The sequence below is a fragment of the Ambystoma mexicanum genome, chromosome 14, assembly GCF_040938575.1.
Source record: "Ambystoma mexicanum isolate Mex_15411 chromosome 14, UKY_AmexF1_1, whole genome shotgun sequence".
NCBI lineage: Eukaryota > Metazoa > Chordata > Amphibia > Caudata > Ambystomatidae > Ambystoma > Ambystoma mexicanum.
Genome location: NC_090940.1, coordinates 308,237,730 through 308,254,869, shown reverse-complemented (window position 1 = coordinate 308,254,869; position 17,140 = coordinate 308,237,730). Strand labels below are relative to the sequence as shown.

The following is a 17,140-nucleotide window of genomic DNA, read 5'->3' as shown; positions in this document are numbered from 1 at the left end:
GCGAGGAGAACTGATCGATCAGTACCGGATGGAGAAGAAGATGCTGAACTGTGCCATCTAGTGGAAGAAGATGAGGAAACATCCCAGGTCTTGCGAGTCCCATTCGTGAAATAGAATGGCCATCGCAAGAGGGGGGCTTGTGGGATGTATTTACCCATGCATCCTAGCCCTACCTCAAAACTGTGCAGTACTGACATGGAAAACATCATGATGGCCAGAGCTTCCCAGAAAATGCACAGGGAAATGCATGAAGAATAGGCTGCCACTCATTTTTGCCGATGTTATGGGCACAGAAGGACACTGCCTAAAACCACCATTGGACTACCCGCACAGTAGTCTGAAACCATTGGGAATGGCAATGCTGATTGCCAAATGCAACCTAGAATTGTGGGGAATTCATTTCTTAAATCCCAAAAATGGGTGCAGTACCAGTACTCACCACTATCCAAAAGCCGGCGTTTTAAAACCACCCTGTGTTTCTCTGAAGGCAGGCTCAAACTGTCTATTTTAAACATTGCAACACATCTAAAAACTCACTGGACACCAGCAGACATTTGGTAGAATGGAGTGTTGTGTGCCTACAAAATCTGGGAAATGAAGAGCCCAAAACAATGCTTATAACAAAACTGCTATGGAGTCAGCAGTTTAAGTTGCACTGGATTTAAAGACACTAAAATCGAAAATGTTAGATTAAATGAGTGAGCTATGTTTGGTGTCACATGCCTTTGTAACTGTTTAAATGTCATAGTTTTAAACTTAGAATCAGCATTCTAGCTGCATGTGTAAAATTGCAAGTTAATTTAAAAAGCAACAAATAACATGACAGTAGCTGAAAGTCTGGCTTAAGGAACTTGATTCTGCCTGGCAACTACCCCCATCAGCAGTGAAACTTGAGTCACCACTGTGTTCCCAGGCCAACCTTCCTTTTGCTGCCCACACTAAGGATATGCCATCTATCTGATAATTGAATTATCTGTGCTCTGCAAGAGAGTGAACAAAGCCCTCTTCACTCAGGCAAAGGTTTTTATTACCGCAGTCGTAAATTGTAGCTTCCTCTTGGCAGGAGCTGGGAGGAGCACTGCCTGTGAGAGCAAGCTGGCTTGGCAGAAACTGGAAAGACTGGTTTCTATACCATGTGACCTGGGAAACCACACCCCTTTGGAGCCAGAACATAACTTTAAAAAGATGAATAACTCATAGAGCGGACATGTGAAAATTTTATAAATGATACCATAATTCTTGTGATTTTTCTGCCCACATTTTAAGCGGTTTTTCGACCCGGTGGCATGTTCAGGGGGGTTTTAGCGGAAAAATGGATATTACTCTAAATGTATGCATGTTAAAAATCTGAAACTTCATCAGTTAATGTCCCTACTCCCTGCACACATGTATGTAAAGTTGGGTCAATGTCAGAAATTGCAAAATCAGTTAAAAAGTGAAATATGTGCCAGTTCTGAATGCAAGCTCCCAGGAAGAGCAGAGTTTGAACAGGGTATACCTCCTGTAATGCATGATGGGTGCATATGATTTTAAAACAATATGTACCTCTGCAAATATGTATTTGTTTCAAATCTAGATTTGTGTGTAAGTTGACAGGAGGAGTGGACTTTCTGCAGGCTGTAAAATGACATCCCTCTGACTCACAGTTCATTACCCAATCAAATGAGAAATGGAAGTTTGACCAATTAGAAGCTGAGAGAGAGGTAGGGTCAGTGATGCTAGAACACACCCACATTCTAAACACATAAAAGCAGACAGACAGGACAGAGAGGGGTTTTCCAAATCCATTTGCAGCGGGACGCTCTGCCGGAAAAATCCATACTTACCTCCATCAACCTCCAGAAAGCCAAACTAGAGACTTCAATCTATCCAGAACTAAGAGACCAGACCAGAGAGAGAAAGCAGTGCTGTACCCAGAGAGACCCAGACCAGCAGAGAGAGCTGACCCAGATCACTGTGAAGTGCAGAGGCCAGACCAGACCAGACCAGAGTCCAGTCTAAAACCCTGACCAGATCCGTGGCGAGGCCCATTTCACTCAAGAATATAGTGTGAGTACCCAGCAGAACTGTGTAGAACCAATCTCTTAGTTTAAATTCATCTAATTCAATCTATTTAACCTAAGTAGAACTGCCTCCTAGCTGTCACCTGTCATTTCTAGTTGCAAGCTGCACTTGTCATTTTGAGCTTTTGAAATTTGCAAACCCAAAAACGACCTTTATTAAATCGCTCATATCTCCGCAACCGTTTGTGCTAGAGACTTGCAATAACTTTTATTTGATAGCTTAGAATCGTGGTTTTCCTACGAACCAAGAACCGCATTCCTACCCCTTATAGTTTTACCGCAATCGCGGAACACGCATCCGCGAATTTTACCGCGATTTGCAATTTCTTCACATGTAAAAACTGCTGCTGCTTGCTTTCCATTTGCCAGAAATTCGTTTAACCTGCTAACTATCCCTGCATCATTGCTAGTGTGAGCCTGGACTAATATTAACTAGATACCAATCACCCTGAACCTCTGAAAGGGAATTAAAAAGCATTTCCAGCATATTTCTCATCCATTGCTAGCACATATCAAAGCATTTGGGCCTGTGTTTTCAAAACTCCTATCTGTTTTCTGTAAGCTTGCTGGGATTGAACTGAATCACATTTGATTGCATTTCTGAGAACTGTGTGTTTCCTTCCATTTCCTTGCCTTGCATCAAGGGGGGGAGGGAATTGCCAGAGAAAAGTGATTACATTGTTTTGTTGAAATCATATTGAGTATTTCTATACTGCATTTCATTCATTCAACCTTGCATCCATTTGAACTCCATAAAGCATTTTGTACCACCTTCTTCTTTTGTTCCTATTTACCAGTGTGCTACCTTATCCATTTCATGTCAACTCATTAGTGATTATAAGAAGTGTGCTAGTGCCAGATTCTCCGTTGTTGATCTTTATCATATCAGATTAAGTGTGCTATTCAATTATTAATTTATTATAAGGTGTCATATATATATCTATTGTTTAAATTATCAAATAAACCTTTTAAACTTGCAAAACAGAACTACTTCTTGGCTCAGTGAGGTCAGGGGGATTCCAAGAGAGGGGTGTTATATAGGGGTAGTCATCCAGAACGCATGAACTGGACCTAAAGATATATCAATAAGGGTTTTCATTCAGTATTATAGACTAGGCGTTGACTTAGCTGTAGTGTGGAATTGAATCCTCTTACAGGTGATAGTGTTCATGGGGGCACATGAAGCATTAGCCCAGAGGAGAAGGTCGAGAATTCCATCAGGGTTAGTGGGGCAGAAAGGAAGACATTGTTGTAGGAGAGGAGGGTAGAGGTGGTGGAGAAAAGGCAGCAGGTGGGGGGGCTAGAAGGTCATTTGTGAGGGTATTTTGAATGTTGGAAATGCTTGAAACAAAGTAGAGTGCAAGATCATTGGCAGATAGAGTAGAGGGGATGGAGGGGAATTAGGAGGTGAAGAGTATATAGTTGAGAGGGTTTTGTAGCTGCCTATGTTAAGAGGATCGAGATGAAATGAGAGAGAGCTAGAAGTCACGTTTGGCAGAGTCGAGAGCAGAGGAGTAGTGTTGAAGAGCAGTCAGATAGGAGATCCAAGGAATGTCTAGATATTTGCAAAGTACAAAGGTATTTCCTCATTGTTTTTTTGAGGGTGCAGATGGTAGGTATAATCCAAGACCGTGGAGGGGAGTGTTTAGGAGTGAACGTAGCAAGAGGGAATTGAGAGGAGAAGTGAGCGTGAAAGTTAGTTATGGCTTCATGAGTGGATGGAATGGTGAATTTTGCATTGGAGGGGAGAGCGTGGTGTAGGTCAAAGAGATAGATAGGGAATTTGGGGGAGGGGAAACTGGCGATTGGTAATGACAGTGTTGAATGGAGAGAGCAGGGTGGAAGTAGGAGAGGAGAATGAGGCAAAGACAACAGAATGATCAGAGGGAGAAGGAGCGGTGGAGATATTCGAGGCGAAGAGATGAGAGTAAGGTCAAGGGAGTTAACATTTGAATGGGTGGGCAGAGTGGACAGAAGCAAGCGAGTGGTTAAGGAGCAGAGAACTTAAATCAGTAGATAGAGGAGTGGAGAGAAAGGAGAGGTTAAAGTCACCAGTGACAATGAGGTGATGGGAAGGAAGACAGTCAATTAGTTGGGCGAGGTAGTCAATAAATTGACCAGCGGGACCCGATAGCCTATAGATGTAATATGCATGTCACAGGTAGCAGTGATTGTGGAGATAGTGTATTCGAAAGAGGGAGAACTAGTGGGAGTCGGCAATAAGAAGGTGGGAAGCAGTCCTACATCACCACCCCTACTAGTTGGGCGAGGAGAAAGAGTAAAGGTGTCGGCAAGGTCATGAAGGGCAGCAAGGGTTGCCGAGTCAGAGAAATTCAGGTTTCTGTAAGGGTAAGGAGGTCAAGACAGGGAGAATGGGAAAGAAAGAAGTCGGAGGTAAAGGAAGTCTTGTTACAGACAGATTGTGCATTCCAAGAGCAGTCTAAGAGTCTAAGAGTGAGAAGCATACTGATGTCGCACAGTAGAGAGGCACAGGTGTGGGGGGGGGGGGGTAGATGCGGGAAGATGAAGTGTGACGAAAGTTAGGGCTCAAGGTTTTGTGAATAGAGAGTAGGTAAGCGAGAAGAGGGGTGGCATAGAGAAAAGGAGTATAGGGAGAGGAAGAGAGTTAAAATGGTTTTGAGCAGCAGCAAATGAAGAGAAAGGTAGAAGAGAAAGGAAGAGATGAGAGCAGTGCATGGTGAGGGTTAGGGGTGCAACAGTACCACAGTATACCGTATACTGTGCACACTTTCATTTAGTTATAACAGCCATCACCTGGTCCATACGGTATTACCGTGTTTGCGCTGGTGATTAAATGCTTTTTCAAATTTAAATGTATTTTGCATATGCACATGAAAGCTGCAATGAGCACAGTGTGGCTTCTCTCCCACCCATCTGGGAGGCGGAGTATGTCCGACCCAAAGATCACATCAGCATTGGCTGGAGCCTTGGGGTCCCCAGTAGGTTTGTTTTACCCAATCGTATACTTAAAAGCATAAACAGCGCTCCTACAACGGTGCATCCCGTGGGCAGCACCCAAACTTCCCAGCACCCCCAGACTTATTGTGGAAAGGATGGCTGTAAGCCCCGTGTCTATTCAGGGAAAGGCAAGTTGAAGTTAAAATTAAAAGTAAACTTTTTTGCTTTTATTATCAGCTGTTGGTGAGAGACCGAGCAGTCCGCTGCTCAGCAACCCCTCCCCAAGAAGCCAACTGATGCAACTATTTTGCAGCACAATTTACAAGAGCACTCTCAGTGCACACACCTGCGGCAGTTTAGCGGCTGGAGCTTCGCTAGCGGAGCAAAGGCCAGTGCCGTCTTACTGTTGCGGACTGGACTCTACGCTATGTGGCTGCCAGGGCTTGGTGATTACAGCCTGCATGCAGGTTTATAAAGTCCAGCAGCAAATGAGACTATGGTCAGGTGACTGCAGACATTAGAGGAGTTTTCCTGTAAGCACACGCACAGGCCCAGCCAACGGACCCACCGGGCTGAGGCTGCCAACAGCACATCACTGTTCTCTTGCACTTTTCCAGCTTATTCCCACTAACCCACCCCCCCTCTCCTCCCCTTTTTCAGAGCTGCCAGAGCGCCAGGGGACCACTCTGTGGTGATAATGCGCGGTACAAATGTCCTTTAACATTAACATTACCATTAACCTAACTGTAGTCGCGCAGAAGCATTGAAGGTATGGGGTGTGATTAGCACACATGAATAGTCAGGGCCCGTCTGTGTGAACCCTTTACCTGGCATGTGTCTGCAGTTTTATTTAAATTTCCAGTGTGGTGAAGGCCAAAGGCGTGGAGAACATGGAGGCAGAGGAGGAATTTGCCCCGTTCTGAAACAACGAGGGCAGGAGTATAATTTCGCCCCCGTGGATATTCTGCAAACACGCCCTCCTAAATCACAGGGTATAAGAGGGCTTTCGGCTCCTCGTGTGCTGCGTTCAGGCTTCATGGTGAAGTGTCGGCAGGGATCTTGTAAAACTAGCACGTGCGGCTCACTCCAAAGTAAAAAGGCAGCCTCATGATCACCTCATCCTTCATTGAAGGGTGGGAGGGGGCAGGCAGTAGGCAATATTAAAGGCAAATGCCGCAAAGACAGCTCAGCAGGTTAGGCGATTGTTCCCGAGATGGTTTTGACCAACCTGTAATCTTGTCTCCGCTCTCAATCCCCAATTCATGCTACTAAATGTGCTGCAAAAAACGTATTTCATCCTGGGCACGGGTATTGCTTCCTGGCTTACTTCGGTGTGGGAATTTCTGCCCCATAGCAAACATTAAGTGTGGTTGTGCCCCCAGTAGCGAAAATCAAAAGTTGGCATCCATGTTTGTAGCATGCAGCAGACAGTTCAAATATCTTGCATCACTGGCCAATGTTGCCAGTGACTAAGGTCTCTCACGAACGCAGAGTGCTGCTTACAAATGCCTGGGTGTTTAATTACATGCAATTTAGAGGTAAGTAATTACAATGCGGCTCCCCGTGGGCATTAACATGTGTTATTAGCATTGCGGCACTGCCGGATCCTGAAAACAGACCAGCAGATCTGAGGGGTGAGGCTTTCACCTTCTGACCCAAAAAAAATGATAAACATACCAGTAGGAAAACAGGGCATGTGACCCCTTGAGACTGACTTATGTAAAACTGCAGGACACAATGGTGCAACGGGGGCAGGTGGGTCACTGCGAAGCCCCGATTTCAGTGAACACATGACAAGTCCTGGTTTGGAAAGGAGGGCACGTGACTGAGCATGCAGACACAACTGGTGTGGCATGTTCACTTTAGTGGCCCTCTCGAGATGCATTTCATGAGGCATTGGCAGGAACTCTTCCATTCGGGGAGATCTTCTCAGTGGCATGTCTGCCTGGATGCCATCCCTGCTGCCAATACCCGCATTTTCTCTAGTTCAGGGTGCAGCGGGGGTGCAGGCCTCTTTACTCAAGCGATGAGGGGAGTCAAGAGCGGACGCTGCTTGCAGTAACACATGCAGGACAATGAGAGTTCCAAGTAATCTAGCTGCATACACTGCTTGAAGACGGCATAGGGTAGCGTTGGTACAGTGGTTCCAAGTTAGTAAATGCACACGTTGAGGGCATAGCACATTTAATGAAAGGGGGGTGCAGTCCATAGGAACTCCTTCATTAACAGTAACCTATTACCACCGCAACACCATGCAGCCACTGCGCATGGAATACATTAGCATAAGAAAATATGCCATTTACTTCACATCCACACACTTCAATTACACACCTTTGTTGAAAACACCACAGCAAAATACTGTGCAAGCAATCAGTATTATAGGAAACGCAGCCAAAGTGTGGCAGTGCTCCTGTTAAACTATCAGTGGTGGGTGATTAACCATATGTGCTGTAGCGCAAGAACCACTGTCTTGTCACCCACACACAGCTTCTCACTCAAAGCTCAGTACCCCTAGTAGAAACCCCAAAACTCTCTCTGGTTAACGAAGACCCGCATACAGTATAAACTGACCAATCCCCAGGGATGCTCAGATTCTGGCATACGCCAAAAAAGGATCCAACCATTGTCAGTTCCAAGGGGTGCTCTACAAGAACCTCCAAACCACAAGAACGCTTGTGGCTTGGAGGTTCGACACCACCCTCTCCTTCTCTCCTCACATCTCCCTGAACCTCCTCAAAAGGTATTCTGCCTTTTCTCACCCCCCCCCAGAAGCTCACGGTCTCCAGAGCCCTAGTCCTCTCTAGGCTGGACTACCGCAACAGCCTCTTTCTACATCTGTCTGTCTCTACTCTTCGACCTTTACAACTTACCGGGAACAGGACTGCAAGACTTGTCCTTGGCCTCAAGCCCGGGGATCGTATCACTCCAGCTCTAAGATCTCTCCTGTGGCTGCAAGGATCAGTTTGAGACCGTTTGCATCATCTCCAAGGCTTTCTGGTGCCTGGGACTTAACTACCTTCAGCTTTCTCTTCCTAAACATCTTCCTTCTCGAGCTCTCTGCTCATCCACCTCCAACTCTCTGAGGGTCAGACCCTTTACCAAGCAGAGAGTGTGGGGGGGGGGGGGGACATCTCTTTCCTCGGCTGGGTCCTCCCTCTTAAACAGCCTCACTACCTCTCAAACTTTAGCAGAACCACCTCCGGTTTCGGAAGCAACTCAAGACCTTCCTTTTCGCTTCCGCTTTCTCGCAAGCTGACATGCCCAATTGCTCGCACACTGAAACTTGGGTCCAGAATCCTGCATGTCCAGTTGCCATTGCATTGTCTCCGGGCTCCCCCTGCAGTTAATGCTCTATATCTTCAACCCTACGGTCCCTTGTCTCGCTGCACGTATGAGCCCCCCTCTGGCAGCACTTATTTAGCTACCTGCACTTCTCCTTACACCCACCCCTGGCACTTCTCCACTCCCTCTGCCCTGAACTTACGCAATCTGAATGACAAGGCCTAGTAAAATAATTTTTTTGTCCTCCTTCTGTTCCCCCCTCCTTGTCTTATCGCGCCTAGAAACACTTGTGTACAGGTGCATTATAAATTACTTATCACATCCTAAACACGCTACACTGTATGTACGTCAGTTTCAGATTTCCTGTGGTACCAACTGGCACCCCTAGACTCTGCTACCCAAAGAGCTGCTATTGCAATTACTAAGTCAGGATTTGCATGTGCAAGCTCCCGGTCAAGCCAGGAAAATTGTCTATTTATACTAAACTAAAACTAGTGTCAAACGAAGGGTTGGCTCTTCAAATGGGAATCTCTGCTATGCGGCCCTCATTTCAGTTCACTGGCCAACACTCATTACTACCCTCATAAACACTCATACCCTGGTAAGCATTTACTCAAGTACCAGCCAGTTACTAATCATCTAATGCCTGTGAGGCACTCTCAAAATATGGACTCGTCCATGCTGTACAAGATCGATAAAGAAGTGATTACATGCATATTTTATATGGGCCATGGCTAACAAGTCTGATATTTCTAAATAGAGTTGTCTTGAGGGGCGCAAGACTGAACAATTGAATGCAGGGAAAATATGCAGGTCAAATCAGTATTTGAGGCCCGACCTTGTATATGGGAGGTCATACTTGGCTGCTGGGGGCTTTAGCTGCCATAAGGTGGTAGTGGGTGGACACTGTTTGGCACTGACGGCAATATCTCGACAGGTGAGATGCAAATAATGATAATACCCAGCATTTGAGGATCTACTCTGCAGAAGATGGCAGTATTTGGGCATTTGAGGCTGTATCTTGGATATTAAGCTCTGATGGCAAAGGTTAGGATAGGAGTATTAGACCTGAAATGAGGTGTTAAATGCTAGAACATATCTGTACTGGACAATGAAGGCAGAGCCCCTTGGCCCATCAGAACTATAACCCTGCTATATCTAGCCACCATCATTGATAACATATGGATGTTAACTAACATGCCTTTTTACAGGCTCCAGTAACCTTATTTTATTAAAATTACACTGATTGTAGTTTTTTCATCAGTGATGTGACACTCACTGATTGCACCGGGGTCAAACGCCAACAACATCACTTCCCATCAAGGGATCAAGTGGTTTCTTTTCTACCTCCGGCATCTTGGTGAGTTGGCGTTCTTTTTGGACTGTCTGTAGCCTAATGATTTCGGATTAAACCCACTGCACAGTGTGTCAAGGGCTTATTTGAAGTACAATAAAATCTCCCCACGCTTTAATTCCACAAACTTTAGACCTAGTTCCCAATTTCATATGCTGAGTGGTTACTAATATGCAGCACCTCTGGGCAGTAAAGTAGGCTCGGGCCATAACCATAGTACTGCCATGTGATTTCTTATTATAATCTGTTCATAGAGCCCTTGCACTCTTCAAAATGTTTGAGTAAAAATTGATTAATTGCCTTTAAACACCATTATAGTGGCATTGTGAGATAATGCCTCTATTTAATTCCAATGATGCATGGTGTCTACGCACTCATGGACAGATCCCAGCGAGTACTCACAGCATACACCCAACATTAACCCCGGCCGAACGTTAGTCCCCACATAAATAGGCTGGATGGCTGCGATCATTCCAGAGCTATGGAGCCTCTCTCTCTCTCAACTAAACAAAGAAAACATTGTTCAAAAGCAATGGTTTCATCGCCTTAATTCTAATGGACCTCTGCCTGATGTCTCCATCTCCTTTCAGGTCTACCCCAGTCCCAAGCTCTATGGTGTCCTGCAAGGATCCTCCCTCGTCGTTCTGTTTCTCATCATCTTCCTACCCTCCATACGCTCTCTGGGAATTCTAATCGAATTAGTCAGACTCCCGTTTACCTCCTACTCAAGCAATATCACATTCCTTTGAAGACTGGCTCACAGTGTCAGTTCGGTCTTTCATGTGTAGTAGCTTCCCACTCAGAGGAAGTCCAACTGACCAAAGCTGAATGGCGACACACAAAAGCAAAGGCGTCCCTCTTACTGGCCCTCTTCATCTCCCTCTTCCAACACAACCAAGTGGTAAGCCCATGCTTTCTCCACATTGACACCCTGAAAGCACCCATATCACCTGAAAGTGGTCTACAGTAGAAGTGCCTACCTTGACCTTCCTCATCCGCAGCCTTCATGGTACCCAAAATGCTGTAACCACATCACCCTTGCCTCTCCAGACTGGCTCACCAAGAAACAAGGAATTCAATTCAAACATCTCTGCGACATCCATCTAGCAGTCCACCACCTCGCCTCCCTTGAATGGACTAAATCATGTCAAGATTTTCATGCTGAGACACTACTCTTTTCATAATCATCTCCAAGGCCAGTGGCAGCTTGAGGCCCTGCCTTTTCCATCTCTGTTCCTCGCTCTATAACACACTTCCTTTAGTACCCAGAGACACTGGCAATCGCCTTGCTTTCTGTGAGGTCCTCAAGACTACACTTCACACTGGATCCATTTGGTTGGCACAGCCTTCTTTCCTTTCAAGTGATACAATGCTACCCTTATATTTTGTGTATGTTTGTGCCCCACAAGTACTCTAAACAGACACCTGCATTTCCCTTGCATGAGCCTTTGGCGTGCAAATATACTTGTTGTAAGAGCAAATTGTGGACACATTCCCTTTCAGTATATGTAAATTGTAAGTGGTTAGTGAAAGGCTGACTGCTCATGGCGTTCATGATATCATACAGGGAGCTTTGCGCCACGCGAACTAATACTCACTGGCCCAAATCTCTATAAAGTGGCAACTTCCTCCAGGTTCACCAACTCCAATTTAACGCAGCACTTTTCTTTGGGAACTAGACCTGTTCCACTACCATTTTCCAATAGACGCACTTTGCAGCAAAAGTTCTGCATGGCTTGCAAGACTAGGTCGCACATTTCATACAGAAAAGGTAAGGCTGCCTGCAGCGAAGGCCTTGTGAACAGTAGGGAGTCAACTCCATGTATTGTTTCAGTGGAGATAAAGGTTTCCCAGGGTGCTTTTTGACAAAACACAGACCCTGGGAGGCTTTCTCTTCACCCATGAGCAATTTTCATTACCGCAGTTATCAAGGTACATCGCTCACGTCAGAAAATGACAAATTCTCTCCGGTCATTAGAGCAAGGAGCACCGTTTTTTTAATGGTCTCCCACATCACACAGCGTTTGGCTGGTATAGCCATAAACAACAACACGGAACCGCCTGCGTCCCTGGTGTGAACACGGAGACATATCCATAGCACACCACTGGTGTGTATGCAATGGTCCTCAAGCCACAACAGCCTTATTATTAACCAAGCTAAAATAGTGCTGGGTCCTCTCAACGCTGCATATTGTGGGGCTGCCTAACTGAGGCTTTAAATCTCACCTGTAAATGGTTAGATATGAAAACAAAAAGATTGGGCAGCGGGCACAAGGCTAGCCCCCAAAAAGAATGCTGCGCTAAGTGGACCCCAATCTACCTCCATCTTTCGCGTTCTACTCAATACACTGTTCACTTTAGTTAGAAGATGGCTTTCTGGGGGCAGAGCTTTTTTTGTGAAGGAAACCAGGAGCAGATCTGATGTTGGCAAAAGAAAAATCTCGTTCATGACTAAACAAAGGAATATTTGAAAGCAAATTCATGAGGCCTGAGCTATCTTTAGAACAGAGTCCCAGGGCTTGCGTCGATGTACTTTCCAGTGAAATGCTGCCAGTCCACCAAGTTAATAAATCCTGACCAGTTAAGCTGCCACTGCCACCTTTGTTTTAGAGACTTACAGTTCTTGCCGGACTCGTCTTAGTTTGGCCTTCGAATCTGCCAGCTCCACGGCTAGGTGCTGCTTGTCCTCGCTGGATAAGCGGTTGACTTGGTTCGGCGACTGCTGAGGACTTGAAGCTTTCACGGGGCTTGGGGGCTGCTGAGCCTGCAGGTAGTCTCGCTCTTGAGTGAGATCCACCACCATCTATGGCGAGAAGAACAAAGTCTTGTGTCACAAACAAAAATGGCACAATAATTGAGTGCAGTTCAATAAGTAACCGGTGCAACGATGCACATCTCTCTGGCACAAAGGATATAAACAATTTTAACATGCGTCTTCTGAAAAGTCATACGTACCATTTTCCCAGGAGTTTCAGCAGCCAATCAAGTACTAGAGGGAATCCATACTTTGAGTTAAATACTCACCAACCAAAGGGACGCGCGACATATGCATTGTTATCGATTCGTTAGTAGTTGGCAGACTGAACGGCAAATTGCCTGTGCAAGCAGTGAGGACTATGAGCCAGAAGGGGACCTTATACAAAACCAGGGACAAAGAAAATACTAAACTAATCTAAGATGCCATCTCTTGGGACCGATGTAGAAGATGTGGTTTGTTTTATCAGGGAAAATGATAGGTATGTTTATGTCCAATCAATGTGGGAATGGCAACCACTATATCTGATAGATGATGAAAAGAATGACGTCAAATAGCCTAATTTATTTACAAAACTTGCGATGACCGATTTCATATCGTGAACGGCTTGTTGGCACTTCAATACATAATGGCATTTTATTGCTTTACCTCGTGGCATGGCTGCTAAACATGTATTGCTCAATTACCGATCCAAGGGAGACTTTTAAAAGAATGTGTAATCATGACCGTGATTCCAATGTCTTACATCGCTGAGAGACTGCGGGGCTTGAGGCCGCTCAATTATCCACTCAATCCACAGAAATGATTACACCGGCATAAGAAGTTACTTTACCCCATGTAACTTCTTTAATCACTCCCCCAAAAACGAACTATAAATAGAATAAGGTTTTATTTGGCAGTGTTTCCCCAGAACTCCCATCATACTTCATATACTGATTTGGGTTCAGCAAGAGACCCTCATGTAGGAAAACCTACAGCCTCTGCACCACATGATCGAGTAACTTCGAAAGTACCCCGGAGTAGCTCAGAAATTACCTGGATACATCTTGCCAAACGCCTTCAGTGTCCTAATTAGCCATGTTATGTCATAATATTCCTTTATTTCAGCTACTGGTCTTTATTCACATACCTAAGACAATATTCACTTCTTCCATTTAACTATTACAATTTCAACAATATTTCATATTTAGCTCTATCCAGGAAAATGCCACACAGTGCACACGACCCAAGCCTGCCCGGATGACGTAGCCATGTTAGAGCAAAGAAACAGGTGGAAATGGATTTCCATTTGCGTGCCAGTACCTACCCGCATCATCCACCTTTCATAGATGCTTCCAGCTGCACAGTGGTACTTGCAAAAACTCCACATGTTCTAATGGTGCTACAACTCAACAATTCCATTCACTCCTCACTGTGTTGGGACGCTATTAGCCCACTGTGAAATCATGATCTGTTACTCCTATCCAGACTGGTAGCCCTTAAGACCTCAACCCCAATCAGTGCAAGATAATTCAACACACTAAACACCATACTTTGGCTACTTTTGTTTCTTTTTTTCATTGCACTGAATGAATGCATAGCAGCCCTCTTCCTCTTCCCCCTCGCCCGACCAACTACTCGTCCCAATAGGTCAAATGATTGTACAATCAACAGTGCCTTGTCTTATGCCTAATCTTAAGAACTGATGCATGCGCCACCCTGCTGCCAACTGTGATTCCATAAAAATGTATGCCATTGAGCAGTTGCCTTTGCTGCTTTCATGAATACAGCTCCTAACTTATGGTCTAAACATGACTGCATTACAAAGCTGTGCCGATTATTTGCAAGTGCACTGTTTGAGATAGGAGAGCATTGCCGAAGGACTCAATTTGATACTTCTGCCAAGACTCTCCCCTTGTGACACATGGCTGCCTTGATTTCCATCCCACTCACTTCAGCAAATTGGATTATATTTTTTAAAGCAATTCCATAAATGTCTCCTCAACGAACATCAAGAGTAAAGCCCTTTTTGCACTAACTCTTCTTTTTCCAGTGAGACTACCTGCATTCTCCAATCATCTGGAATATTTCCTGTCTCGAGTGAGTGAGCAAACAGTTTTGCATCTGCTACAAAACTTACTTTAATATTCTTGGCTGCTTCTCAGCTAGCATCATGCTGTGCCATCTTCATCTTTGCCAGCTCCAACAGGTTTGCCCTTTAGGAGTGTACACCACCACTCTGCCCTGCCCCCTTACCTCAAACCCATCACATCAATGCTTTTCGTTGTGGAAGCAAGTATGCATTCAGACAGCGGTGCACCACCCATTCCTGGCAGCATTTATAATTCTGCAGTCAATTTACAGCTGGGAGACCACATTAAAGAAACGAACGCTAAAGCCAATCACAGCCAAATAGTAAATGCAGCGCAGGCAATGCAATGGGCATCACTGAAAGAATACATTATTTATGAATGTAACTTATGAATAACAATGAGAAGGAGCCAGGCCACCTTTACAGTGCAACACCATCCGTAAACTACACCTCTACTGCTTTTGGTGGTAGGTTAAGCCCATCAAGGGCTAGTCATGTGTGTCAGAAAGGAGTGGGGCGAGGGTACTTTGGTTAGTTATTGCTTCCCCCTCCCCAGAACAAATCCTCTTTATCACCTTTTTAGTCACGTGCCCTTCTTTTTAAACGGTTTCATTTAAAATTGGAAAAAAGCATACAGCACCCGTGACACCCCATTTCCCCTTGCAACCACATGACCTGATTTTTTGTATTGGTTGCCTCTTTTTTTGGGAATGTCAAACTTGATTTTGAATTTCGCACCATACACCCTTCCATCCACTTCTGAGAGCTCATGTGACATGCGGCCATTGCAGAGATGGGCGTTAGTTCTCTTGTCAGGTAACCATGGTGACGGATCAAGCAATGGTTACTTCTCCAGGAGCTGTAAAGAGAGCCTCACGTGCTACCTTGCCCTCGGGAGAGGGCATGGAGTCCTGTAGCTTTGATAACATATTATGCTTAGAAAAAAGTTAGCTCCGTGCCAGGTTTCCCAGTTCCATGCGCAACATCTCGAGCCAGTCCTGCTTTTTGCTTTCAATTGCATGCTGGAACTTGTAGTTTCGTTTTTCCCATTGAAGGGTAGGCCTGCACTCAGCTTGCAGTGCAGAACATAATCAGGACTGACTCAAAGATTCTGCATGTAACTTTGAAACTTGCCAGCTATGAAGTTACCCCTGTGGAAACGGCTATAAAAAAGGAATAATTGCTAGGGTTGGCCATAAAACAGGTATTTTAAAAACAGAGGATGAAAGTGAGTGGATTATAGCGAGAACTGAGGTAGCCACATTACATGCTAGTTCACTCTGAGTAAATGGAACCACAATATTTAGATCTCGGTTTGTCTTAGCATACATACGAGCTGAAAAACAATATTTAGAAACTATTAAGCATTCAAACATTGTGCTTAATTTTAAAGTTGTGTTTGTTTTTTAAGCACTTGAGACAATGCCTTTGAACAAACAACCTTAGACTCTATCCAGGTTTTGGAAATTCTTGGTGTCAAAGTTAAGTGTGAGCACTGTCCACTTGTTGTCCATCTTCATCCATGGGAAAACCCGGGGAATGGTAGAACACACCTATAGGAAGCGGGAAGTCTTGCCTGGGTCTCCCCAAAACACTGAGGTGAAAGCCAAGAAACTTCCAGATTGAGGCCGTAGGTGTATGCAGGGCAGCAAGCAATCACACAAATGCCCACTCGACCAACCACCAGCCACAGGGCAGAGACCACCAAACTCATTTTACACAAATCAGGCCTTAATAATCCCACTAGACCTACAGGCTACGTTCCTTACTTTACCTATTCATTGTATGGTGCAGGGGAACAAAAGAGTTACCAGTGCTTTCTGTAAAATGGTGCATGTCATTATAAGCACACGTCATATTTAGTGTAATGAGGCCATCCAAAGACCAGCCATGCACAGTGAATCTTGTTTGTCATTTACTGCAAACGGTTTGTTTGCAGTAAATGTCAAAGAAAAGTTTCACATATCCGCAAACTCACCAGCAACGTAGAGTACCATGCAAATGGCACTCACCCTTCAAAAAATCTCCTTGCCAATGCAAATGGGCTAGTAGATTCTGTGAGCCGGGCAATGTTTGGAATGATCTCCAACCCAGGTTCCACGTTGAACGTAATGTTGCTAGAAGTGAAAGCCCCACAGGAACGCACCAAGCTGTGCGGAGATACTACCAGTCTAATTAGGGCTGGGTACATCAACTCACGGTGTAGTGAAATCCGGTCATGGTTTAGGATATTGACAGTAAACATGCATGAGGTTAAGGAAAAGTAACTTACAATGAATTTACATGGAGAAAATGTGAGCAATGTTTCATTAAGCTAAAATAAATTGATTTTAATATCCAATGGGTCAACAAACCCAGCCCTGACTCCAGTGTCTGTACTAACATATTTGCATATATGTGGTGCTGTCATGGATTCCGGGTGCCAGGCCTACCCCTCTGACCAGCCCCACCTGTCGTGTCTTCTGAACAACAGTGCCCACTGGCCGAAATTCTTAAGCTTTGATGTTACCTGACAGTTATATGCAACGCGCGCACACACGCACACATTATAGAATCATTTTGTTTATATAACTCAGAGCCACGACAAGATAAGCTGCACCAAAAGGAATGCATATGCAGCTTCCATAATGAACTAGCTTGTTCATTCACATACAACAACAAACCAGTAATAGTCCATAGCGCAAGCACACTGCAAT

General features: G+C 44.9%; 1 protein-coding gene across 3 annotated transcripts in view; it reads right to left on the bottom strand.

The window, feature by feature from the left end:
- The window catches only part of CCDC88C (coiled-coil domain containing 88C), a 916,777-nt gene that overhangs the window by 535,882 nt on the left and 363,755 nt on the right, over positions 1-17,140 (bottom strand). For all 3 annotated transcript variants that reach the window (XM_069637440.1, XM_069637439.1, XM_069637438.1), the window contains exon 8: positions 12,237-12,421. In XM_069637440.1, the coding sequence (XP_069493541.1) occupies positions 12,237-12,421 (185 nt within the window). The remainder of the gene's footprint in view (positions 1-12,236; positions 12,422-17,140) is intronic.